The 27,249-nt window shown below is 38.5% G+C and overlaps 1 protein-coding gene across 1 annotated transcript; it reads right to left on the reverse strand.

Annotated features, from left to right (window-relative positions):
• Window positions 1–2,037: 2,037 nt before the first annotated feature.
• LOC100030020 (RNA-binding protein EWS-like) lies at window positions 2,038–4,019 on the reverse strand. The gene has a single exon (XM_056813570.1). It carries the CDS (start codon window positions 3,957–3,959, stop codon window positions 2,064–2,066), a length of 1,896 nt encoding a protein of 631 aa, XP_056669548.1. The 5' UTR covers window positions 3,960–4,019; the 3' UTR covers window positions 2,038–2,063.
• Between the last annotated feature and the right edge of the window lie 23,230 nt (window positions 4,020–27,249).

The following is a 27,249-nucleotide window of genomic DNA, read 5'->3' on the forward strand; positions in this document are numbered from 1 at the left end:
TTCTAAATTGATGTTATTGTTGTTAATTTAATTTTTTTTAATTTAATTTTTTCTTTTATTTATTTATTTTTTTTAACCCTTACCTTCCATCTTGGAGTCAATACTGCGTATTAGCTCCAAGGCAGAAGAGTGGTAAGGGCTAGGCAATGGGGGTCAAGTGACTTGCCCAGGGTCACACAGCTAGGAAGTGGCTGAGATCAGATTTGAACCTAGGACCTCCCGTCTCTAGGCCTGACTCTCAATCCACTGAGCTACCCAGCTGCCCCCCCTTTTTTAAATTTATTAACAGAATTTATTTTCAAAATATCTCAGTCCCTCCTTTACCCCCCTACACCACAGAGGCTTCATCTAGTAAGCAGATATGTATATAAAGATTATTTTTTGGGGGGGTTTCCATTTTCCAGTTCATTCTTTGGAGGCGAACATTTACCAGCTATTCTTCAAATATTTAAATCTGTAGCCATATATAATATTCTCTTGTTTCTACTTGGAAGGGCCACTTTTGAATAAACATTGTTTCTTATATATTTGAATTACTGTGGCTGTTCAGTAAAAGAACTTTGGCTTCATTGAGGACTATTGGATTTCCAAGTATTGTTGTTTATGGTGATAATGATATCATCAAGACTCTATATACTATATAGGTGAAAGAATAAATGGCAATTCTATTTTTTTTAGTAATTGTATTATTTAAACTGTCTAAAAGGGTGGAATGTTCTATTTTGGAGTGTCCCTTTAACATTTTTATAATTTTGTGATTTGAAAAAGACAAAGACAAAAACAAATCTGAGACATATATTTGATACATGAGTTAAGCAAGCAGCCTTCAAGAGAGGGCACTTACTCATGAGAAAGATGGCAGCAATATCCTGTTTCTCAGCATCTATTCTGAATATAACTAACATGAGGATTTTGGAATTAATGTTTTGAAAATCCTGAATCTCAGAACCATTTTGGGATTGTTGAACGAATGTAATATTGCTTGTTTATGGCTTAGGCAGCAGAAATAAGAATGTAGTTATTCATCATGGATCAGAAGTCACATCTCTCACTGAAGAGGCCCAATTATGGATAACTCTAAGAAGATAGCTCAGAATCTGGTAGAAAAAATAAAAGACTTTACCATTTTTTGAACCACTACTTGTTGCCTAGGGTAGCTGAATGAATGCTAAAGGAAGATCTATATCTCTCTCTGTCTCTTTGTCTGTCACTCTGTCTTCTGTCTCTGTCTCTGTTCTGTCTGTCTGTCTTTCTTGCCACTGATAACTCCTATCTGGGATGGGAAAATTGTAAACACCAAAACTGTAAGGATAATTTTAGTGTTTTGATTTAAATCTAAATGATTTGGTCACCAGGGATGATTACCAAAATAATAAAATACTCAAGTCAGCTGGGAATTATGGAGATTTTAATTAATAGAAAGAGAAGGAATTAAGGAGAGAGAGAGAGAGAGAGAGAGAGAGAGAGAGAGAGAGAGAGAGAGAGAGAGAGAGAGAGAAAGACAGAGACAGAGAGAATTAATTTAAACTGCTCTGGCTCAGGTTAAGCCAGGCAGTAGTTAAAGGCCTTGGCCAAAGTGGCCTCCCTGAGCCTAAGGGTAAGGGAGTCAGTCTTTTCACTCACCATGAGACCATCTCCAAGCTGGGTTCCAGTCTTCCACTGAACTCAATATCCTGAACTGAGTTCAGACTAATCTCTTGAACTGACTTTTAGCCTTCTTTTTTTTTTTTACATTTATAAACATTTGGAATTTTATTAAAAAAATAAAAAAACATCACAACCATTAACATCGTTACAGTTAGTTCTCCTGGGTCTCCACACAATGATATTTGAGCATGCTCACAACAATGGTTTCTCATTGGTTTAATTGGTTTAGTCTTTGTTAAGTAACCATCTTAAAAGAAGGAAAAGAAACTCAGGGCACTACCATTTAACTTATTACAGACAAGGAATAATCATAATGTTGTGACCAACATTATAAATATGGAATTGTAAATTTAAAACATTTTTCTGTTTTAAAAAATAAATCTGGTAGTAAATGCAGCTCTGCGGGGTTTCTGCACCTAGTAGGGCCGGTCTCTGCGCTCCTGGCGACGCTCACCTTTTCCAGGCCTGCCATGCCCTCCTCTTCTGCCACCCATTTGCTCCATGAGAGGTCTGGGAGGACCCCCAGGGCCTCTTCTTCTTCCTCCACCAAAGTCCCCTTGGTCCATGCCTCGACCTCCCCGAAAGTCGCCTCTGTCTCCACCTCGGCCTCCTCGGAACATACCGCCAGGCCCACCATGGTCCATGAGCCCACCTCTGCCACTCCTCATGCCACCGGGGCCACCTCTGCCCTCTGTCTTAGGGGCCTTGCATTGATTACACTCTGTTCTCCAGGCAAAATTCTGGTTTCCGCAGCCTGGATTAGGGCACTGCCAATCCCCTGCTCTGTGCTGGACATTTTCTCCTCCTGAGGGGTTTCCACGGGAACCCCTGGGTCCTCTTGGTGGAAAACCTTCCCTGTCTCCTCCTCTGCCTCCCATTCGACCCATGGGACCTCCTGGCCCCCCTGGTCCTTCAGGACCTCCTCGGAGAGAGGGAGGCACCCCTCTGCCTTCAGGGGGTGGCATACCACCTCGCATGCTGTTCATTGGAGGTTTCTTCTGAGCAAGAGACACTTTGAGTTTGCTCCCTTGGAAATCTTTCCCATCAAACCATTCTACTGCAGCCTTTGCAGTAGGTGGGTCATCATAGGACACGGTGGCATCTCCTTTGGGTTTCCCGGTTTCCTTGTCTAAGTAAATGTTAATCACCGGCTGCCCAGTCCTTTTGTTCATCTTGACAACCCCACACTGTTTGAAAAAGTCTGCCAGCTCATCAGCAGTCACGCTTTCGTTCAGGCCCTGTACATAAATTGCACTGTTTTCAGGGTCTTCATCTGGATCTACAGGTGGGCCCAAGTCAAGGTCTGGTGCTTCTTCCATAGGTCCACCAGGCTTACTGAAGCCACCTCGCTCTCCAGCGCTGCCCATTCCACCGTGTCCTCCTCCCCCTCCTCCCCGCCCACCTCTGCTCATGCCTCCACAATCAAATCCCCCTCTTCCCCTGCCCGGGTCATCAGGGCCACTCATGCTCTGGTTTTCTCCAGATCCGGAAAAGCCTCCAGACTCCTGCCCATATACACCCATGCTACTGGGATGGTCCTGCTGGAAGGCACTCTGCTGCCCGTAGCTGCTGCTCTGTTGGCTAGATTGACTTGGAGCCTGGCTGTAGGATCCAGTTTGGGGGGGCCCACTCGTGGGGGGCTGTTGACCATAGCCACTCTGCTGTCCATAAATGCTCTGCTGCCCATAGGTATTCTGCTGGGAGTAACTGCTCTCATCGTAACTAGTCGGCTGGGTAGAGGAATAGCTGGTTGGAGGATAGGAAGGAGGTGCAGTGACTGGCTGCCTGGGGTCGCTGCCGGGCCCCTGTGGGTAACTGTAGTTGCTCTGCCCGTATCCTAGGCTGGGTTGGCTGTAGCCTGCTGTACTAGATTGAGGCTGACTAGTCTCAGCGGGCTTGCTACCATCCTGGGGTCTTGCTGGCTGCTGCCCATAGGTTGGGTAAGCAGGCTGGGTGCCATATGCAGATTGGGCTGCATAGGATGCTTGGGTGGTCGTAACTGTAGCAGTGGTGGTATCGTAGGCCCCCGGGCCATATTCTTGGACAGGCTGACTGTAAGCCTGAGGTGAGGTTGGTGTAGTATAACCTGTTGGAGGCTGTCCATAAGAGGTTGCATACGCAGTCTGCCCATACATCGCAGTTGTTTGAGCCTGTGTATAGCTGACATCAGTAGGCTGCTCATAGTCTCCATAACTTTGTTGCCCACATGCCTGGGTGGTCTGTGCATATCCTTGAGCTGGCTGGGCTGCATAAGCACTGTAGTCCTGCTGGGCTGCAGCTTGACTGTAGGTACTATAGTCCGTGGACGCCATTTTCTCTCCTTCCTCCTCCTTGTTCTCTCAATGTCCCTCTCTCTCTCCCTGGGTTGCTTGCCCTCTTCTTAGCCTTCTTTTAAAGAGAATGTTCTCTTATGTCACCTCCCCTAAATTTTCACATCTACCAATCACAGTAGATGATTTTTTCCAGGACTGCCCATTCTTAGTTCTCACCACTCTTTAGTCCTCACTTTCTCTGATTAGATGATATCTTCTTGAGGTACTTTACACTTCTTTGTTAAGCTTGCTTTTTGTGAGTTACTTGACCTTTTTGTGATTAATTTAACCTTTACAGGTACTTAACACCGTTTTGTATTAGATCTAAAAATAGACAGCTTAAGGTTCTAGCTTTACTATAAGTATGAGTTAAGTACCTTCATTGTTCAATCAGGAGTTTACAACTTTATATTCCCCTAAAGTATGCCTAAGTATGGGTGGAATAATGTAAAGTTCCCAAGACATTCCTGATTCTTGTTAGACCAAGTATCTCCATTGTTACAATAAGGAAATATCTAAATCAAATCTTCTAAAATACAGTCTGAGTAGTTTTTAAGATTCACAAAATCCTTCAGAGCCCAAACAAAGGAACAGAATGAGGTAAATGCTACAAATCCCAAGCTAAGAGTCTTTGTTCTTTCTGAAAGAGTCTATGATGCAGCACTACCTTGGAAGCAAGAGGAGAACTTAGCCCATCAGGGTAGAGTAGCCCAGTCTATCAGAATAGCAGTTCAATTTACTGGTTGAAGAGTTTAGTCATAAAACAACCAGCTTTGGAGCTGAATCATTGGTCTAATGCCAATCAGGGAAACTTTGTGTGGACTATTCTCTGTTTTGAAAATTTTATTTATTTAATTAATTTAGAATATATTTCCATGGTTACAAGATTCATGTTCTTTCCCTCCTCTCCTCCCACCTCCCTCCTGTAGACAACGAGCAATTCTATTAGGTTTTACATGTATTATTGATCCAGACCTATTTCCATATTATTGATATTTGCACTAGGGTGATCATTTAGAGTCTATATCCCCAATCAAATCCCCATCAACCCATGTGATCAAGCAGTTGTTTTTCTTCTGTGTTTCTATTCTGTGTGGACTATTCTCAATAAAAATAAATGAATAAATAGAAGGATGTGAAAACCCTTACAGAATTATAAGGGTGTACTGGATCCACATTCCCACCCATATACATCACTCCCATGGTACTTTGTGCCCATTCTCCCTTAAAGACACTGTGTGCATTGGCAGAAGAGTGTGTTTTAGGTCTGTGAGTGGAATTTCATCTTCTAATTATCCTTGCTTTGCTTTTTGTTTAGAAAATGTTTAATTTAGAGTTCATGTATTTGGGTGACTGAGTGCTAGAACTATAGCTCCTCATCAGGATGAGTCCTACAAGCCTGAAAGAATTTGTTGTAGTGCTTGACCATCCCTCTGGAAAACCCTTAACTTTATCTGCCAGCATGAGTGCAAGTTGGAGGAGGAGGAAGAGAGAGAAAGACAGAAAGACCAAAACAAAAAGACAGAGATAGAAACAGAGATCCTTTTGAAAGGGGTAGGGAAATCTGCTACACCACTCTTTCCAAAGAAATACCTTGATAAGGTTGTGTGAAAACAGGGTATTAGACATTAATCATGGAGTAAAGAAGGTGAGGAATTTAAATTCAGCTCTGATGAGAAGACCAAAGGTAAGAGCTTGCTAGCTCATGCCCATTAGACAAGATGACTTTCTTCAACAGCTTAAGATGCAATGATATCATCTTCTACAGTTTAGGATGTTGGATTGACTGTTAGTGACAAAGTATGACAGGTCAGTCAATCTGAGAAAATGGAAAGTTTTGGTTCCTTTCTATGAAAGTCACCTGTCTCCTGAACTAGATGTGTCAAACACACAAACCTAAGATTTTATGTTGCCCACAAACATGTTCATCTGTCACCTGATCCAGATTAAAATGTAATTGGAAATGTTTAAATAAATAAATTATAATAAAATGTAAAGGCTAGAAAATATGAAGGGTTTTTATAAAAGATTGGACTGGATTATTTTAGAATAGGATTGCCAGGAATTTTAATTAATTTCAAGAGATTTACTTAACAATTTATTTACAAAATATAGAAAGAAGAAAAGTAAGAAAATGAGAGAGAAGATAGAGTAAGATATTTAGCCTAAGCATTAAGTATTTTGCTCTGACCCCTGGCTCAAAAACAGGCAGAGGAGTTTAGTTCTTAGCCAGAGAGGTCTCAGCCCTTGTAGCCAAGGACCTGGGGATGTAGGGAGTCTCTCTCAAGAGGATAGGTCTCTCCTGAGGCTAGTCTCTTCAGAAAATCCAGGAAAGGAGTCAGCTCTTTCACTCACCATGTGTTAGTCCAAAGGGAGAGATTCAAGGACAGTCTCACCAAGCCTAAGGTCTCAGGTCCAGTCAGCAGATTCTTCATCAGCCGCAAACTCTGAACTTAGAACTCCAAAGAATGAGAGCACTCAGAAGTCCCAACCATGAAGAACTCCAGAAGTCCTCACAGGAAGTTCTAACTCCTTTTTCAAGATACTTCTTTTGTGTCACTTCCTGTGCCTTCTTCCACTTTTACATCTACCAGTTACAGCTAAAGCTTTGCTTAGGACTGCCCAGGGGACAGTTTGTTGATTCTATTTTTTTCACCCACTATTGCACACGTGGATCACAGACCTCCCCCATTCAATTGTGAGTGGGGTGTTTACACTTTTGGTGATTAAGTCTAAAAATGGGCAGGGGAGTTAATTTAATTTTCAAATAAAATAGATACTATTAATATGTGGTTTTCTAAGTCAATAAGCAGCCCATAGGAATCCTTTTGTATAGTTTAATAATGTTATGATAGGAATTTGGTAAGGAATGAACAAAAGGGAACATTTTTTAAAAATTTAGATTTATTGGTTGGGAAAGGGAGGAAGGAACAGGAGTTAAGGAGAAAATCTACAGGTTGACTTACAATCTAATGTCTATAAACTATCTAAAACTATCTTAAGCTAAGCAGTAATTTTCCCCAATAGCCAGATCTCACACAAGGAGTCCAATCAAATGGGCCAGGATATTTAGTTGATTAGTGTCCAAACAGGTCCAAAGGGATGTGTGCCTTCAATCTTCTTTATTCAAGCTGCCAGCAGATTTCTTTCTTCAGTTGTTATTAGGAGAAAGCCAGAAACCTGTTTTTTTCCCAAGCCTCCAACCAAGGTCCTTTCAGGAGAGAACTCTGTCAGTTGGGGCATAGAACCTTCCCCAGATCTCCAGCCTTAGGCTCCCATGTGACTCTTAGACACATGCTCCTGCCAATCACTCACTCTGACACATGCACCACTCAGTTTGTTGCAAAACATTCTTTCTCTAGCACAATAGTCCCTATTTCGGTTTCAGTTTGATACCACTGAAGAGCTGAGACAGATCTTAGAAACTATTTATTGCAACTTAGCATTTACCTCTCAGGGTTGTTGTGGGGGATCAAAGGAGAGAATATTTGTAAAGTGCTTACTTAGCACAGTTTCTGCCTGTAACATAGTAGGTACTTGATAAAGGCTTGTCCCCTTCTCTTACCCTTCTGCCTAGTCATGGGGAGATTGTGAGGGAAAATGACGGTTAGTATATGAACCCAAACAAGTTAAAAGACTACGAATGTTGAGAAACACTATATATGCAACGTGTATAAAACACCTATATCCCTGTTTGTTTGTTTTTTCTCTTTGTCTTCCTATTTGTGTATGTACTTTTCCTTTTATAGACTGAACCCTCCTAAGGTAAAATCACAGTGCATATAGTCTTCTTATAGTACTCCTCTATTCACTTTTCATTATTTCATGTAAATGTCTCTAAATTTCTTGCTATCCCCCCAAAACCTCATTTTTGAAGACATCAAAGGCATTTTGAAGATAGTATTTTTTTACTGATATTCCAATATTGATATGTCATTTTTATGTCATTATCAATGCCATCTTTAGATTCTTTCCAAATGCTTAACGTTTTTCTACTTCGCAATTAAAATTATGTTGTTATAAATATTTTAACAGTTCCTTTTTATTTATGATGCCACTCATCAGGTGATAGGGTAGGACTATGTTTGTACCCTTTGTACTGCTACTTTACATTGGGAAAATGTCCATTCATGCATGTGCAGTTCTTCCAGTAATGTATAAGTAATCCTTTTCCTCCAGAGGTCCAACAGAATTGAATTATTTTTAATTTTTACCTATAATTTTCTAATTTGATGAGCATGAAATAGTGTCTCAAAAATTTACTTTTATTTATTCATCTGAGGATGAATATATTTTCTAATATTTTCTAATGGTTCTCCACAGGTCCTACACTCTTTTTTAATAAATTACTTGTTCATATACAGTAATTATTTATCCCATAGGAAGTAGGTTCTGTGTTCATTCACAACAACAATTCAATAACAACAATTTCACCAGATCCACTTTCCCACCTCCAACTGTTACTGATATTGGGGTCCCCAGAGTGCTGGTTGACTAATACTGAGTTACAGGCTTAATCCTGAGGGATCAGGTTTCTAGTACAGTCCCTTATAAACTCTCTTCTTACTTACAGTGTCTTATTTGTTGATAATCAGTCAGACTTAATTAATTTCTGTTTTGTTCTGTTTTTTGTTTTTGTTTCAGCAAACAACAGTAACTAAAATGACATAAAAACAATAGATACCTTAAGTACAAAATAGCATGCTTCTATCTGCATTCAGACTATCAATTCTATCTCTGAAAGTGGATAACATTTTTCATCATGAGTCCTTTAGAATTGTCTTGGATCATTATATTGCTGAGAATAGCTACACAGTAGGTTTCTAATTGGCATCCCCTTCATACTACCACACCAGGGGCTCCTTTTCCACCTATACATACGGATGTCTGGGGAGATTAGGATTCAATTTGAGGCCCAAATGCAGTGAGGTGTATAAATGGAGATTTTGAACCTTTGACTTAATTCCTCAGAAGTTCTTAGTATCATGAAGTCAAAAAGAGCTCCTGCAAAACTTCAATTTAATTTACTTCCACCAGAACAATCTTGATTTCTTAGTAATGTTCTAGACCCAAATAAGTTTTACTTTGTTTAAAAATATATTTGCTAAGGTTGGAAGATTTGCTACATCTGTAAAAATTGTGACAAATATCCATCAGTTCATAGTTGTTGTTTTTTTATGTCATACAGCAACTTATGTGAAATATGATAGTGGGTTTATTTGCTATTATAATTAACTGGGCTATTGTGAATTTTGGGGACTTTGGTGTTTTGTTGAATGTGAATTATCTACTGTGTTACTGTTTTATTCTGAAAATCATTTGTACTCACATATGGCTGGCACAGTGTGTCACTGATTTTAAGCTAAAATATTTTTGGTTTTTGAAACTTTTTTATTATTGTTTTTCCTTACATTGTGCAATAAAGTATCTGAGTTTTGTTTTTTCTCTCCTTTTTTGTATTTGAAGTACATATCACCAGTATTGAGAAGATTTTTCTTTAATTTTTTTGCAGTAACATAAGTTTAAAATACATTTGTTCTAATATTAATGCATACCCCAAAAAGCTTTAGATTATAAAAATGATGCCATTGATTATTTAAAAGAATTATGGGACTTTGCTTCGTGATTCTGTCAAATTCCCGAAGAAGGGAATATATGAAAGAGCCTTTGTACAGCGCTAAAGAAGCACAGAGCATCTGCATAGTGCCTGTGGAGCACAAGGTCAGAGAGACCAGATCCCAGTGATATTGATGTAATTTTGAGCCAAAACAAGAGGACTTGAACTTGTTTGAGGTTCGAGGTTGCAGCTGTTTAACATGTGTTAAATGCAGGACTTCCTTGAGCCACATTCTGTCAAGCACCTCCTTTTCACTGCCATCTAGGTTCCCATTTGCTGCTGAAATCTAGTCCCTTTTCTGTCTTTCACGGTGTGGCAAACTTTCTATAGTCCTGGCTACTGATTGGGTAAATGCATAATTGCTTAAATCATTTTAATTGGGCCCTGATTCAAGGACCTGTTATAGATATGTTTTTTCCTTTACTTAGATCTTTTTAGATATAAGACTTTTACATTTTGTATTTCATCCACAAGTTATTTTTCTCTTTTATTTGGATTTTTTCATGTTTTTGATTTACTTTTGCAAATTGATTCATATACCTCATAATTCAGCCATGCATCTCTGAGTGATCCTTGTGTTTGTTATTATTCACCTCAGAGGGGCCAAGTTATTACTGTGAACTTTGATTTAAATTTGAGCAATTTTAGGATAATAAATTTGCTACCTCCCAGAGTCTAGACTGTGCCATGAAGATAGATGCCTGCAGAGACTACGTGCTATACCAGAAGATCAAGAGTGAACTTTGGGATGTGAATTGAACTATGGGGAGATTGAAATGCCTTTGTTTTGAATGTATACTCTTATGCCAAAGGGGACTGCCCCCAAATTGGCTTTTTGTCAACCTAGTAATCATTGGTTTTGTTCTTTTTTTTTCCTTTTTATCCACAAATTATTGCAATTTTTAAGTTGATTATGTTTCCATGATCCTTTTCGGGAAACTGGTTCCCCAATACGATCACAGGGGGTATGTATAAATGGAGATTTTGAACCTTGGACTTCATTCCCAGAAGTCCCTAGTATTTCCCAAAATTCCCTATAATCTCTCCTGCATTTTGTGGAAAGGAAAACTAAAGCAAGTTCTGGACTTTCTGCCACTGAGTTGGAACAAACAATAAGAGGAATGTTAGAGAGAAGATACTGACAAGACTGACAGTTGGTGGAGGAAGAGGTAACTGGGAGTGGCAGTTGGTCTTGTGACTAGCACTTTCTTCCTGGCCCTGGAACTGGAAGGAGCTTTTTTCCCTGTCTCTGAATAGAAGTGGCTCTATTCCTGAATTTCCCAACTGTGTGCTTTACCTGGATCCCTGTGATCACGTTCATTGGACAGAAAGACTTAAGGGAAGCAGTTTGGACTGTAAGGTCAGTCTTTAGGGCTCCAGCCCAAAGAGGCAGGCCCAACCAGCTCTTAATGTCCGAACTTTCTTCTTTTTGCTATGTACTGCTAAAGTCTTTGAACTTAAGAAAGCTAGCATTAGCATACACAGGATTAAAAGAAACCCTCCACCAGCCTGTGAGGCCTGGCCTCAGCTCAAATGCTGAGAGAGACTCAAACCTCATCTAGGGAAATCCCGATTCCCTCTTCCTTGATACCTCCCAATCCAAACTTGTTATTAAAATTATCTTTATTTAAATATCGCAGTCAGATAAGACAACTAGCATGTCAGGGAACATAGAAGGAGCTGAACCTCAGAACAGCCATTCAACTATAAACTGTCCTTATCGGACCCCTGCTGGGCAACTAAGTCTGGGGGAAGGCTTGTCCCTCAGGAGGGTCCATACTTATCTGTTCTGGGGTATCTTCCACATCAATCCATAGAGAAGACATCCCCTCAGGCTATCATAAGTGACCCATTTCTTGGGAACCCCATTTTTCAAAAATAGCTTCTCATCAGGGAGCATCTCTCTCCTTTTATCTCACTGGCAGCCGTATTCCCTCTCTTCCTTCAACTCCTCCATTCCCTGTTATAAAACCTTCAGTATCCCCTGTTCATCAATCCACCCAATTTCCCTATAAATATTACAATCTCCATGTTGGCAAGATCACGTTATTGGTATTTAAGTGGATGTATGCTCCTTCCATGCTCTCTTTGACCTGCAACAAGGCTGAATTCAGGTAGTTCTTTTGATTTAATTATTATTAATAGAACTTTATAAAATATAATATTTAGTTATTGTATATTAATTTTAATCTTTACATTGGCATACACATAGGAAACCCATGCAGTGAAGGGGGAACCTAGAAAATCCTGGCACTAGATATCCTTTTTACCTTTTTGTGGAGTCCTCATGAAGTCCCCTTTAGATGTAGCTCTAATGTTTGTTGCCCTTCTAGATTTCATAACTGATATTTTGTCTACCGTAAGGGGTGACACTCCCCAAAGCTGCTTCTGCCTCAGATGGCTATCCTTTAGTGTCTTTGTGTCTGAATTTATCCATGTTAGTCTTCAGTGTCTCTGTCTCTGCTCCTATTTAGATATATTGACACCCAGAAGAGGAAAGTGAAAGATCCAGTCTCTTCAATCACATGACCAATGGAATGGGGCTTGAAGATGGGGACAGAAGTTATCAACTCTTGCCTTCAAGATCAATTCTCTTTCAGAATTTTAACTTTAATTGAAATCTTCAATGCCTGGAGTAAAATTTAATGATCTTTCTGAAATATGGAACTACTAATATTTCTTTGCTATTTAAAAGTTCTTAGAGCTATAGTTAGAATGTTTTATTGGCCAATCATATATTTTTGCTTCCTTACCCAAAGAAGTTTATACCTCAGAAAATAAGCAATATTGTTTCATATCATATCTTCTGCTGATCTTAAGAGGTATTCTCAGCTGTTAAAGTTTGATTTCTGCCCTTCATACTCAGAGGACCAAAATGACATCACTGGCTATGTCTTTTGACTTACATATAAATTGAATTTAAGGGAGGCAAAGATGCACAAAGTAGGTGGCCTCATTCTCTCTTCCAGAGTCATCAAAGTTCAGTGGCAAGACAAAAATCTGAACAACTGGTTATGGCTGAATATATAGTGGATGACCTTGGCTTCTTTGATATCTAACCAAGCTTTAAGTACTCATCTGGTGACACCATTTCATGGACTTTGGAACAAATTGTTCTCATCTGCCCTTTCTTCCCAGAGGCAAAAAGACCAATTTGAAACCTATTACATAGCTTTTCTCAGTAATGCAATGATCTGAGACAATTCCAAAGGACTCATAATCTCTGTTTTCTTTTATAACATAACTAACATGAAAATGTTTTGCCTGATTACACATATATAATCTATATCAAATTACTGTCTCAGAGAGCGGCAGGGGAGAGAGGGAATAATTTAGAATGCTACATTTTAAAAAACAAAAGTTAAAATTTGTTTTTACATATAATTAGAAAATGAAATATTATTTAAAAATAAAAGGAATATAGGGTATTTATTTTAACCTTAATAAATGAGTGCTAGCAAACAAAAGGAAAAAGAAGGAAATCAATTGCCGTAATCCAGGTAAGAAATGATGAGGGCCAAAATCAGTGGTAGCTGTTTGAGTGAAGAAAAGGGGATGCCTACAAGAGATGTTGTAGAGAAATTAATTATGAGATTTGACAACTTGTATATTTGACACAAATGAAAGAAATGACGCTATTAAGAAGTTGGATGCTAAGAAGGATGGTAGTAGGAGAATCATGAAAAGATCAGTCAAGTTAAAAAGCATTAATCGTTGTTCAGTCATGTCTGATTCTTCATGATTCCTGGTCTAGCATTCAATCCATTGTTCCACATAGCTGCCCTGTATTGATGTCCCATCTACTGGTAGCAGCACATGGATCCAAAAAAAGTTGGAGATTACTAGACTAAATAACCACTTGGGCAATTTAAGAAGGGTCTTGTGTGGGTCTGACTTAGGGAGACAGGATAGTTCTTACACTGGGTGTGAGGTTCAAAGAATTAAAAATAAGGAAGATAGTTCCCATGATAGTTGATGGCCCAGCGCCATAAAGGGCATATAAAATCAAAGGATTTAGAGCTACAAGAGACTTAAGACCAACTCCTTCATTTTACAGAGAAAGAAAATGAGTACCAGAGAATTGGTGATTTGAGCAAGGTCATTCAAGTAGGAAGTAGCAGTGAAGTTTTATAATCCCTTCTAGATATCTTCCCCAACCCACAGCCAAAGAAAAGAGAGAATTAAGGGGAGTTCAAGAGCTCACATTTGCATGATATCTTGACCAAACACTCAATAATTTGTCATGGCTCTTCTATTACAACTTGGGCCATCTATGGAGACACTGCACTGTTGAAGTAAGGAAGAGAGGAAAAGAGTAGAGCCTACTCAGAAAGCATCTTTTGTGACAGGAACAAAGCCCTGTGTTTCTAAGGATTCAAAAATGATAAAAACAACATTACTCCTGCCCTTAAGGAGCTCCTCTTTGGAGAAAAACAATACAAATAGTGTAACTGCAACAAGAACCACTTTATTACAATTTGGAACATAAGCATAAGGGATTAGGGTTGGGAAAGAACTGGGTTTGAATACTGCCCCTCATATTTACTACTTGTGCAAATCTGGGTAAATTGTTTAAATTTTCTGAGGTCAGTTACTTCAATTGTAAAATAAAAGGGTTGGCCAGTGGAACTTCGTGTCAACTCTGGGAAGGGGGGAGGGAAAAGTGGTGGGAAAAATCATGAATTGTGTAACCATAAAAAAAAATTCTAAATAAAATTTTAAAAAATAAAAAGGTTGGACATGACAACCTCCAAGATCCATTCCAGCTCTAAATCTATTATTCTATGATCATAGAGAGGTATATGTTTTTATAGGGCAAATGAACTTCTGAAAACAAGCTATTTCCCTTTGATAGCTATAGAGAAAAGAAAACACATAATCATGCTAATTCTCAACCAATCCAGTCATTGTCCTTAGGGTGATTTTATTGTGGGTCTTTTTGGGTGGGAAGATAAAGACTTTTTAATACACTAGTCTATCATAGACTTTGGGGATCCTAGGCAGTGAAGCCTCTGTCTTTTGATTGGCTTTGCACAAGAACAGGGGTAAAAGAAGGTAAAACAGAGCTTAGATGTGAAAGCTATTTAATGTCGAAATAAACACTTCTAAAATGGCTCACTGTTTCTGCCACCCCAACATGTAATTATAATATAAGGCAAACTGAGTTAAGTGCATAAGATGTCACAGAGAAAGGGAGCTTTAAAGGAGGCAAGAGGGAGAAATCATTTACAGTTGGGAGTCCTGAGAGCAGAGGAAGGTCTCAGAGGAGACTTGCCTGAAGAAAATGGTATCTGTCCTCTGCCTTAAAGGAAGGAAAACATTTCAATAGGCAGAGATGCAGAGGGAGTATGTCCTAGACATGGGCAAAAGCTGGGACAAATGAAGAGAGGCAAGAAGGGGTTAGGAAATGGGAGAACAGGGAGCAATCTGTTTTGGCTGAAACAGAGGATTCATGAAGATAAGAGTAATATGAGGTAAGACTGGAAATTTAGCCTGGAGCCAGATAGTTTGACATTCAAGGGCCTTCAAAAATAATGTGTTTTTGTCCTGTAGGCAATGGGAAGCCACTGAACATTTTTGAGTAAAACAACGATCAAAGACTGAGAAAGATTACTTTGGCAACTTGTGAAAGTGGGATTGGAAAGGGAGAGTTGTGAGGTAAAGAGACCATTTAGGAAGGCATTACAATTGCCCAGGCAGCTCATAAAAATAAATCTCCCCAGTAAGGCTTGAGTTAAGGAGGAGGCAGCGGATAGGCTTCCTGGTGTTCAAGAAAGGCATAATTGGTAAATATGCAGAAAGGAGAAAAGATAGAATGGCTGAGTCCTTCCTGAAGTATTCAGTGTTGAAGAGCCTTCACAGGCCCCCAGGTGTCTCCTGAAAAGTGACAGTCTCCCCCATAGGTCTAAACTCACACCCCCTCCCTTCATTTTCCTGCTGTGATTTCTCCATGTGGTTCCATCAACTTAAAGTGAAAGTATGATTAACATCTGGAAAGTCACATCTCTTGTCCTCCTCTTCCAGCCCCAAATTCTTTTCTCCCCAAGGGACTGAGCTACACCAGGGCTAACACATTCTCTATCCTGCTCTTCCTGAATCATATTCCTCACTTCAAGGTCCTGAGCGTTCCACAAGCTTCAGGGACATTCTATTTAGGAAGAGTCAGGAGAAAGAAAAGGAAAATATGTGGAGGTGAAACAATAAAGTCTATTGCTTCTTTCCAAGATGAAGGTAGGTAGTCTATACAGTGTCACTAGAGCCCAGGGATGGGTTAATGATATTGATGTGCCTGGGTTAATAGGATAAGGCCTTATTGCTCCTTGTGGTCCACACTTATCACAAAGGAAGCTACTTCTTCAGGTCAATCAGGTAAGATAACAATCTGTGTCAAAAGGCAGGACTACCTTCTCTCTGAGCCATAGCTGAAAGAAAAGACCCAAGATTTTTCGTAAGCATAGTTACTGTCATTAGCATTGACTTATAGAGAGTGTAGGGTCATCCTTGACAATGGCTGTGATGTAGTAGGCTATAAGAGAGGACTGAAGGAGCGTTGGAAATGGGCTTCTGTTATTTCTGGCCATCTTGGAATGATGGCTGCAAGATACCTTGCAATCCATATTTTACTGCCATGAATGTCTGACAGTAGAATCAAATATGATAATGTTTGTGAAGTGTTTTGCAAGGCTTTAAGCTCAATATAATTGCTAGCTATTAGAAATAAGGCTATTTAATTTGGTTATTAGCACTTAGAAACAAGAAGTGATAGACTAAATATGTATGTGAGATTGAATCCACTTATTGCTTATTGTATATAGAAACTTGAGACAGTTAAATGCTATAGTGGATAGAGTATCGGACTTGGAGTCAAAAAGATTATTATTTCTGAATTCAGATCCATCTTTTGACAATGATTATATGACTCTGGACAAATCACTTAACTCTGCCTCAATTTCTTCATCTGTAAAATGAGTTGGAGAAGGGCATGGCAAACCACTCCAAGATCTTTGTCAAGAAAATCCCAAAGAGCACTATGAAGAGTAGGATGCTACTGAAAACATCTAAACAATTACATATAAAAACCAACATTAAGTACATTTGAGAAAATGTCCTCCCTCTGTAGAAGAAACATCTGTATTAAATATAGTGTATTGTATGTAGCCCTTTTTTTTCTTATATGTTAAAGGTTAATAGCCTTCATTGAAGTATATCATCCCCTTTATAATTTTTTTTGAGAAGCCTTACTATGTGGGCTTTGCCCATTACTCTTCATTGGCCCCTTTCTATACACATTCTAAGATGATGATGTCTTATTCCAATATCATTTCAGAATACCTATTAGCACTCCCCTCTCTACCTTGAGGGAACTTATCTCTTGAGATTACTAAAATGTGTTGTTCTAAGGTTAATTATTAGAAACTGCCCAGTATAGGACTTCCATCCAGATGATAATCACCTGTATTTGAGAACATGAAGGGTATTGAATGTATGCCAACTGAACTACCCACAAGATTAATCATAAGTTCCTAAGACTGCCCATGGGTCCAGCCACATGTATGCCATTGACCAATTGGTAGGACTCAAATCTTCAAGACTAAATCAAAAAAGGACAATTCACTGCTGAGCTACACCAAAAGTAAGCTTATTTTCTTACTTGTAAGGAAGAACAATTCTGTCGTCAATCCCATTGCTGTAGTCCATTGTTGCCCATCTTTGTTAGACATGGGAGCTGATAAAATATGATGAGTCTTCTTGAATCCTGACCTACCACTCTAACTGTTGTTCCACCTAGCTGTCCAACTGGCACATAGTAGATGTTTAATAAATTTTTGTTGATTGATTTATTGACAAAATGTCAGAGCTAGAAGAAATAGAAAAATAGACCAGTGGAACAAAACAAACATGCAATGAGTGGTAGTAAAAGATCATAATAACTGTGTTTGAAAAATTAAGACCCAAGTTTTCCAAAGAATAATTCACTTTTTGGTTAAAATTGTTGATAAAACTAGAAAGTAATCTTGCAGAAATTAGATATAGACTAATATTTTACACCATTTACCAAGATAAGATCAAAATAGATACATGACCTAGACATAAAGGGAGATATCAAAAGAGAATTAGAAGAACCTATTAGATTTATAGATAAGAGAAGAATTTATGAATATGCAAGAGATTGAAAGCATTGTGAGATGCAAAATGAATAATTCTGATTAACTTAAGGTTTTTTTCAAATAGAACTAATGTGGCTAAAATTAGGAGGAAAGTAGAAAATTAGGAGGGAAAAATTTGGAGTTTTTCAGATAGAGATTTCATATCTAAAATATAAAGAGAACTTCATCAAATTTATAAGTATATGAGCCATTGCCTCCCAATAAATCCAGGCCTGTGCTACCTAGCTGTCCTATGAGCAGGATGATTTTTTTTTTTTAAATGTGAAAAGACCTACACAAAATTGTGAAGCATGAACAATCAGAACCAAGAAAGCATTATATGTGGCAAGAGAGATATGGTTTGAAGAATAACTTATTTATGTCCACCCACCAGAAAAATATCTGATAAACAGAAATAAGTAAGACATAGTTTTATACATACATATATCTTTTTCCAAATAATGCTTCTCTAGTGTGAGGAGGGGAAAGAGAGATGGAGACACCTGGGAATTTTAATGTAACAAACCAATTAATTAATTTTTAAAAATTTAAAGAAAAAAAATGTCAGAGCTAAGAGGGACCTTAACATATAGAATGTTAGAACCAGGAAGAATCTAAGAACACAGAACAGGGTTTACCAGAGATGGGAAGGACCTCAAAACAAAGAAAACAAGTTCTATATCTTTAAGTATGAGTAAAACATGACTTACTTTGAAAAGTCCACACAGCAAATCAGAGCAAGGACAAGAGCCAAGTTGATTATCAGGCCTCTTACTATTGTACAAAATAATATTTCCTTGAGAGTTTCCAGCTAATGGAAGGTACAAAGAAAGCACATTTGCAATACCAAGAGAAGTGAAAATATGATGTTTGAACAACTATTGTCATAGTGCACAATTAAGTTCTGGAATTAGTAGGGAAACCCTGAGTTCAAATCCTACCTCAGGTACTTACTAGCCATGTGACTGGACATGTCACTTTCTCAGTCTTAGTTTTCTCATCTGTAAAATGAGGGGTTTTGTCCTAAGGATTATATGAGATAATATATTTAAAGAGCTACATGCATGGCTATGAGCCATTGTTATTATTTTATAATTTCATGGCCTGGGGGTGTTGTAGACTGTCACCTCCTTCTCACAACTCTTAATGCCATTGATAATACAAAGAGCATCAGGAAATCCATACATATTGGAAGGAGTAAATCATTATTTCTCTAACTTGGGAAAACATTAACAAAAAGACTAAGGAGACACGCCATTAATGAGTACATAAATATAGATATGGATATGGAAGATCAGTGGAAGGGTGACATGGAGGCCAGCCCTGTCATTCACGACTCAGCAAATCACCCAGAAAACATTCCAGACTTATTAAGTCCTAGAAAATTATCTCACTTAAAAAGACCGACAATGTCTTTCCTCCTTCCTTCCCGCTGCCCCAATCTCATCTCTCCGGGTTCTAAATATGTATGTTTTAAAGGGAATTTTGATGGCCAATTTATAAGAACTTTCTCTACTGTGAAAGTCTGCCTGGGACCACATTTAAATCATCTGACATTAAATGTAAGGGAAAAAAAAACACAGGCTAAGTACATTTAAAGTATTTAACTTATACCCGGCGCTCCAGTGTTGCCCAGGGAGATGTGGAAGGCACACGCTTTCCATCATGTCGAGCAGGCATTGGCTAAAGGCAGCAAATAGTTTTCTGTTTGGGAAGAAGCCGGCCTGGCTGGGTCAGGTTTCAGGGCTGGTGTCTCCGGAGTGTCATTTCCTGCCTATGATATTGGTTTTAAGCCCTCGGTGTGTTTTCTCCACTCAAAAACAAACAGGAAACCTGGATTTAATCAACCAAGCATTGTAACAGATTTTCAGTGGATGGATTAGCCTTCCCCACTCACTTTCTTTAAGGGGTTGGGAAGTAGAGAGTGGTCAGTTATCCATCTTGTGGTTCTTTAGCCATCAAGTTTCAGTTTGGACCCATTATTAATGAGTCTTTAGGTAGGTACCCCAAGGGTCATCTTTGTCTATACAGATTATGGCCTGGGGACAGAAGCTGAGTCATGTGGGGGAGGGAATGAGAGCTGGATTTCTTTAAATCTGTCCTAGAAAAGAATATATATTTTCTTGGTTCAGCCTGGTCTGGTTTATTTCATCTACTCTGTCTTGGCTTGGCCTAATTCAGCTCAGTCCAGTTTGGTTTGACCGCAATGAACTCAGCTAATTCCATCTGTACACGAAGGTGATCTATGCTTGGGTCCAACCTAAGCCAACGTGGGCTAGATAAAGCTGTATTGGACCAAGCTGAACTGATCAACCTTGAGGAGAACAAAACTGAGCCCAATTATACAAGGGTATAAGTGACCACACCGGACGGAACAGCTCAGCCCTGGCCAGACTGGTCATAGTTCTGTTTGGTTCGGTTTGGTTACTTATAGCCCAACATGTCTGAGCAATCTTTAATATTCATTTTCTGACATTTTGAGACCCATGTTCTCCCCTCCTATCCCTTTGGCTTCCCAAAGACAGCAACTAATATGATAGAGGTTATTCATGTGTTACATATTTCCATGTTCATCATGTTGTGAAAGAAGACACATATTACTTATGCTAGAGAAAAATTCATGGAGGGAATAAAGTGAAGAATGGTATACTTCAATCTACAGTCAGACTCCAGCAGTTCCTTCCATGATGGTGGATAGCCTTTTTTGTCATGAATCCCTTGGAATTGTCCTGGATGCCTGTGTTGCTGATAATAATTAAGTCATTCACAGTTGATCATTGTACATTATTGCTGTCACTATGTGTGATGTTCTAGTTCTGATCACGTCCCTTTGCATCACTTCATATAAGTATTTCCAGGTTTTTTTTATGATCACTTTGTTCATCATTTCTTATGGCACAATAGTATTCCACAATTTGTTCATCCATTTATTCACCAATTGGACATCCCTTCAATTTCCAGGTCTTATCAACCACAAAAAGAATTGCTATAAATATTTTTGTGCAGTTAAGTCCTTTCCCCCCATCTTTGATCTCTTTGGACTACATAGAACGAGTAGTGGTATTATTGGGTCAAAGGTTATATACAATTTTATGGTCTTTTGGTCATGGTTCCAATTTGCTGTCCAAAATAGTTGTATCAATTCACAGCTCCACCAACATTGTATTAGTATTTCAAATTTTCCATACCCCTCCAACATTTATCACTTTCTTTTTTGTCCTAGTAACCAGTTTAATAGGTGGGAGGTGGTACCTCAGAATTGTTTTAATTTGCATTTCTCTAATTAATAGTGATTTGAAGCATTTTTCCATATGACTAAAAAGAGTTTTAATTTCTTCATCTGAGAATTGCCTGTTCAAATCCACTGGCCATTTCTCAATTGGGGGATACTTTATGTTATTAGAAATTTGAATCAATTCTCTATATATTTTAGAAATGAGACCTTTGTCAGACATATTATAAAATTTCTTCCCCAGTTTGTCATTTTCCTTCCAATCTTGAGGGCATTGGTTTTGTTTGTGCAGAAAATAATTTTAATTTAATGTAGTCAAAGTTATTTTTAAATTTTGTAATATTCTCTATATCTGATTTAGTCATATTTTCTTCCCTTAAACATAGATATGACAGATAAACTATCCCATACTCTTATAATTCATTCATGAAGTTATCTTTTATTTCTAAATTAAGTATCCATTTTGACTCTACCTTGGTATATGGCATGAGTTGTTGGTCTTTGCCTAGTTTCTGCCATTTTGTTTTTGAGTTTCTCCAGCAGTTTTTGTCAAATAGTGAGTTCTTCCAAAAGCTTGGATCTTTGGGTTTTCTAGGATGCTCTGGTCATTTACTACTATATATTGAATGTTATTCAATTCCATTGATCCATTACTCTATTTCTTAGCCAGTATCAGATTGTTTGGATGGTTGCCACTTTATAATACAGTTTGAAATCTGGTATAGAAGATCCAGCTATTCTTAAGAACTGTCCAAACTTGGGATAGGTTTTCTCACTAGAGATACTGTGGTGGCAGTGGGGTGTGTGTGTGTGAAATGAAGATTATGGGGATGCAACATGTTATAAATCACAAAGCATCAGTGAATGTCAACTATTATCAAGGCTATAATCAGCATGGTCTGAAGAAGGATCATAGCTCTAAAACTAAAAGTCAGAAACCATCCACTTCCACCCCCTAATTTTACAGATGAGAAAAACTAAGAGGTTAAGGGGCTCGATAAAGGTCACACATGGATTCAAAAATGGAAGAACTCAGTTTGGGTGCCAGGGAACTGAAGCACTGTATTTATTACATTCTCTATTAAGAAGTCCCTCTGCTCTGCAACTCTGCAGTATACTTATCAGATTGGCTAATCTGACAGAAAAGGAAAATGATAAATGCTGGCGGAGAGGTGGGAAAATTGGGAAACTAGTACAATACTGGTGGAGTGGCAAACAACTATTCAGGAGAGAAAATTGGAACCATGACCAAAGGGCCATGAAACTGTGCATACTCTTTGCCCAGCAATACTACTCCTAGGTCTGTATCCCAAAGAGATTTTTTTAATAGAAAAGGACCATTTGTACAAAAATATTTATAGCAGCTCTTTTTACAGCAGCAAAGAACTGAAAATTGAAAAGATGCACAACTGGGAAATGTCTGAACAAATTGGGATATACAATTGTGCTATAAGACGGCAAGCAAAATAATATCAGAAAATTTTGAAAGGTTTATATGAACTGAATCAAAGTGAAGTGAGCAATCCCAGTATTGTACACAGTAACAACAATATTGTGTGATGAACAACTGTGAATGACTTAGCTATTCTCAGAAGAACAGTGATCTAAGACAATCCCAAAGGAATCATAATGAAAAATTATATCCCTCTCCAGAGAAAGAACTGAAGGAATCCAAATGCAGAGCAAAACATACTATATTTCTTTCTTTCTTTATCTTGGGCAGGGAATGGGGGAAAGAGGGGGTTGTTTCAGTTTTCTTCCATAAAATGACTAATATGGGAAAACATTTTGCATGATTGTCCATGTAAAATTTGGATCAGATTGCTTGTCATCTCAGGGAGAAGTAGGAAGAGATTTGGGAACTCAAAATTTTTTAAAAGATTGTTAAAAATTGTTTTTACATGTATCTGGGGAAAATAGAGTATTATTTTTTTTAAAAAATGATGTCCTTCTGCTCCATACCTAGGCATATAATCTGAACCAGGTTTAGTAGCTCCCATTCATTAAATACACATCTTGGCATACTGGGGACAAATTATTTAAAGCTTAGGTTTTAATTCATATCAAAGTCTCTCCAAAAAAGTAAAAAGAACTCAATGTACAATATACAGATACTGAGTGGATATTTTTATACCAAAAAAAAAAGGATACCCAAAAGTGCATGGACAAAAGTTAAAACAAGATTCAGTAATTTGACTTGTAATTACTATTATGATCTCTCAGGAATCCAATATTTATACTCTACCAAGACATAAAGCAATTGGCAGAACTATAAAGTAGACATGGCCAAATTTCACCTTGCTTCTGTACTATCCAAGCAACTCCCAATCATTCTCTTGTCTGTGGTTATCTTCTCCCAAAAAGAAACTCTCCTGGATGATAGTCAGCTTCATGCTCCAGACCTCTCAAATTCACAGGGCCACTTCCAAGCCTAGATATATCTATCTCAAATCTGATTTTTCACCATGTATTCAGGAAAGACAAAATAGAAAAGATAGCCAAGAACCCAGGTACAAACTTCTGCTCTAGCTGCCATATGAGTATGATTAACATGCCAGGATGAAAAGAAGGTAGTCATTCTCCTTCCTTCAAGTCTCTAAGATGCTGAGAAAGTCTCAGAGATGCATGACACCACCTTGAAAAGGAAGGAAGTAGACCATGATCTCTTTCTCCTTTAGAAGTGACAAAAATCCTAACCTGGTTAATGAGGCAAGGTTTTCTGTATTAGAGGCAGCTAGTGGCAAAATGGATAGAAGACAGAAAGATCTACATTCAAATGCATCCTCAGTTATTTACTAGAGATATGATTTGGGGCAAATCTCTTAATCCCTGCCTAGCTCAGTTTTCTCAACTATAAAATGAGAATAATAGTATTATTGTGAGGATCAAATAAAATGATATTTATTTGTAAGAGGGAAAGTGCTTCGTACAGTGCCTGGCTCATAGTAGACACAATATGAATGCTTATTCCTTTCTGTTGGACCAAAATAACAAGTCCTTTTGGTACTGAGTCACCACATGGCTAGAAACAGCCAGGAAGTTTTCCACTCCCTAAAGACCCAAGTGCTAAGTCTCACATGAGGTTAGCTGGAAGCAGGCAGAGAATATTGGAGCAAGCTCTATACAATCAAATCTCCCTGGCAAGAAGCTTCAAAGGAGAGATTTGAAGTCACATCTTCTGATTCTAGAATCAGTGTTCTCCACAATCCCAAGCTAGCTTTTCCCCAGACACTGACATAAGGGAAGACAACAGGAAATATGCTTCCAGGGGTCTCCCAGTTTAGGAACTATTCCCATGGTATGCTAAGAAACAATTCTCATCCTCCAGGAGCAGGGCTTACCTTCTATTCTACCCCACCTTCTCTATCTTCATTTGATTATTCTCTAGATAGCTCTATAGTCTTTACCAATGAATTTACCACTAGAACTAGTCTTAGCTCTGATTATTAGTATTCTTTATATTAGTCATTCTTATCTCTTCCCATTGGATTGAAAGAATAAGCATCAATTAGGTGTTACAAAAATGTTAGACCTGGAGTCAAGTAAATATGAATTAAAATCCAGTCTCAGACACTTAGCTGTGTGACCTAGGGTGAGTCAATTAACCTCTCTTAGTCTCAGTTTCCTCATCTGTAAAATGGGGATAATAATGATACCTTCTTCCCAGAGTTATTGTGAGAATAAAAGGAGATTAAAAAGTGATATGGAAACCATAAAGTTCTATTTAAATGCTATTATCATAAAAAAAAACCCTCACCTTGTATTCTCATATAATTAGCTTTACAAAGAGTTTTCCTCACAATAGCCCTATGAGATAGGAAGTGAAAATATTATTATCTTTCTTTTACAGGTGAGGAAACTGAGGTTTAGCAAATTTAAAGTGTCTTGGCCAAAGCCACCGGTTGATAAGCATCAATGCTAAGCCTCAAAGGCAGTCTCCGTGCTCTTTCCATGATGGCAGGGAGTGGGTCTTATATTTCTTTTTTATTCTCCATGGTGTCCAGCATGTACTAAATATTTAATAAATGACTCTTGATAGACTGATTGGTTGTAAATAAGTCAACCATTCACCACTGTGAGACTTCTGGAGCCCAAAACTTAATTCTGTCAAAGTTTGGTGCTTTATGTTCTCTTCAAGGGGTGATCAATTGCCTGAAAAGAATTAGACGGTAATTTCTTTGAGGGCAGGTGTGTGACTTACCTATTCAGATCAACTTCAGCCCAACCCAATGTATTATACAGAGCAGGAAGTCCATCAGTGAATTATTAGTATTAGTGAACTCTTCTCCTTCCTGGTCTCTGACAGCTCATTTCCTTCCTTGACCATGAGATGGCACCAGGCCTCCACAGGTACCCAACAGAGCTGGTGACAATCACCCAGCATCTCCCTCTTTGCCCTTCATCACAAAGAGCGCAGAAATACATTCAGGAGGACTTTGGATTTCCCCTCTGCTGAGTGCTGGGTGGAATTATTCCCCCTAAATTAGAATGACACCTTTCAGTTCTGATTTGATTAAGGACAATGACAGGGTCCAATTAGCCCCTTCGGCATCATTATAGTATATCGAAGTGCACTAAATAAACATCTATGTAGCCGCTAGTCCAGGAGTTTTATAAACTATCTATCAGTGGCTCCAATCTGGGATGGACTGGAAATCAAGATGAAAGGTGCCCTGTCTTTTCACTTTATTCCTCTACTTTCACACTATGCTCCAGCCAAATTGGACTATTTAGCATGCTCTGTCTATGCCCTGTGTGTTCCTGCCCTTGCTCACACTGTACCTTGTGATTGCAATGACACCCTTCTGTTTTCATTATTAAAAAAGCCCTACTGCAGAAAGACCTCCCTGATACTCTCAGTCGGGAATGATCTTCCCCCAACCCCCTCACTCTTCTAAGAACTTTCCATGCAATAGTGATATGTGCCATAGCCATCTCCTTGTTATGCTGTGAACTCATTGAGCTCAGGCAGCTTAGAATCATAGATCTCTAGTTAGAAAGGATCTCAGGAGACCTTTAGTCACCCCGTGGCCCCTCTCACTTAAAATGAAAGCATCTAAAAGATTAAATGACTTGCCCAAGATCACATGGATAGTAAGTACACCATAGGAAGTAGGTGCTATAATCATCCCCATTTTATAGATGAAGAAACTGAGGCAGGCAAAAGTTAAGTAGCTTCCTGCAGTTATATAGTTAGAAAGCATCTGAAGCTTGATTTGCACTCAGGTGAGTTTCTGACTCCAGATCCGTCACTCTATTATACTACCTATTATACTATTTGCCTAATTTTTAAATCAGCTAACATCTAGAGAAAAGTAAACAGGAAGTTGGAGAATTAGAATTCATGCCAAAAGAAGACAGTGAGCCTAGAAAAGATAAAGCTATAGAGTAGAGGAAAGGGAAGACAATAACTGTCTTCTAGTTTCTGAGGGCTGTAATGGGCAATAAGAATTAGATTTGATGTACTTTACCCAACACAGCAGAACTAATCAAAATAATATTGAATGAGTGAACGAATGAATGATAACTAAATGCATCAAACTTAGGTTTGAGATAAGGTAACATTTCTCAACACTTAGAGCTTTGTAGAAATAGAACAAAGTTGGAACTTGGACCTCACCGGACACCTTCTTGCAAAATCTGGCTAAGCCTTCATCATCTTTGTTCTAGAGGGGATTATTGTGTAGGTCTGGGTTGGACTAGATGGCTTTTAGTGTGTTGCTTTCCAGTCTTGAGATTCTGTGATTCCCAGTGAAAAGGTGGAGGGCAAAATATCTTTTATTCCACAAAAAGGCAGTGACTTGTTTGCTATTTCCATCTTGAGAAGGATGTTACATCTTGATTGTGAAAGACCTGTTTTTGAATCATGACTGCTACTATGACTGATATCCATCTGACCACAGGAAAATAATTTTCTTTCAAGGACTTGATCCATTTGCTGGAAAATGTTGCCAGTCATTTCTGTCATGTCTGACTCATCATGACCCCATTTCAAGTTTCTTGGCAAAGATACTAGAGTGATTTGACATTTCCATCTCCAGCTCATTTTACCAATGAGGAAACTGAGGCAAACAAGGTTAAGTGACTTGCCCTGGGTCTTATGGCTAATAAGTGTCTGAGAACTGGGTATATATAGTATGCTTAATGCTTGTTGATTATCTATAAAATGAGGATGTTGTATTGGATGAGCCCTAAGATCCCTTCTAGCTCTAATTCTTCTTCTTTTTTTTAATAATTAAAAACCCTTACCTTCCATCTTGGAGTCAATACTGTATATTGGCTCCAAGGCAGAAG

This window comes from Monodelphis domestica, chromosome 1 (assembly GCF_027887165.1).
Source record: "Monodelphis domestica isolate mMonDom1 chromosome 1, mMonDom1.pri, whole genome shotgun sequence".
Lineage (NCBI taxonomy): Eukaryota > Metazoa > Chordata > Mammalia > Didelphimorphia > Didelphidae > Monodelphis > Monodelphis domestica.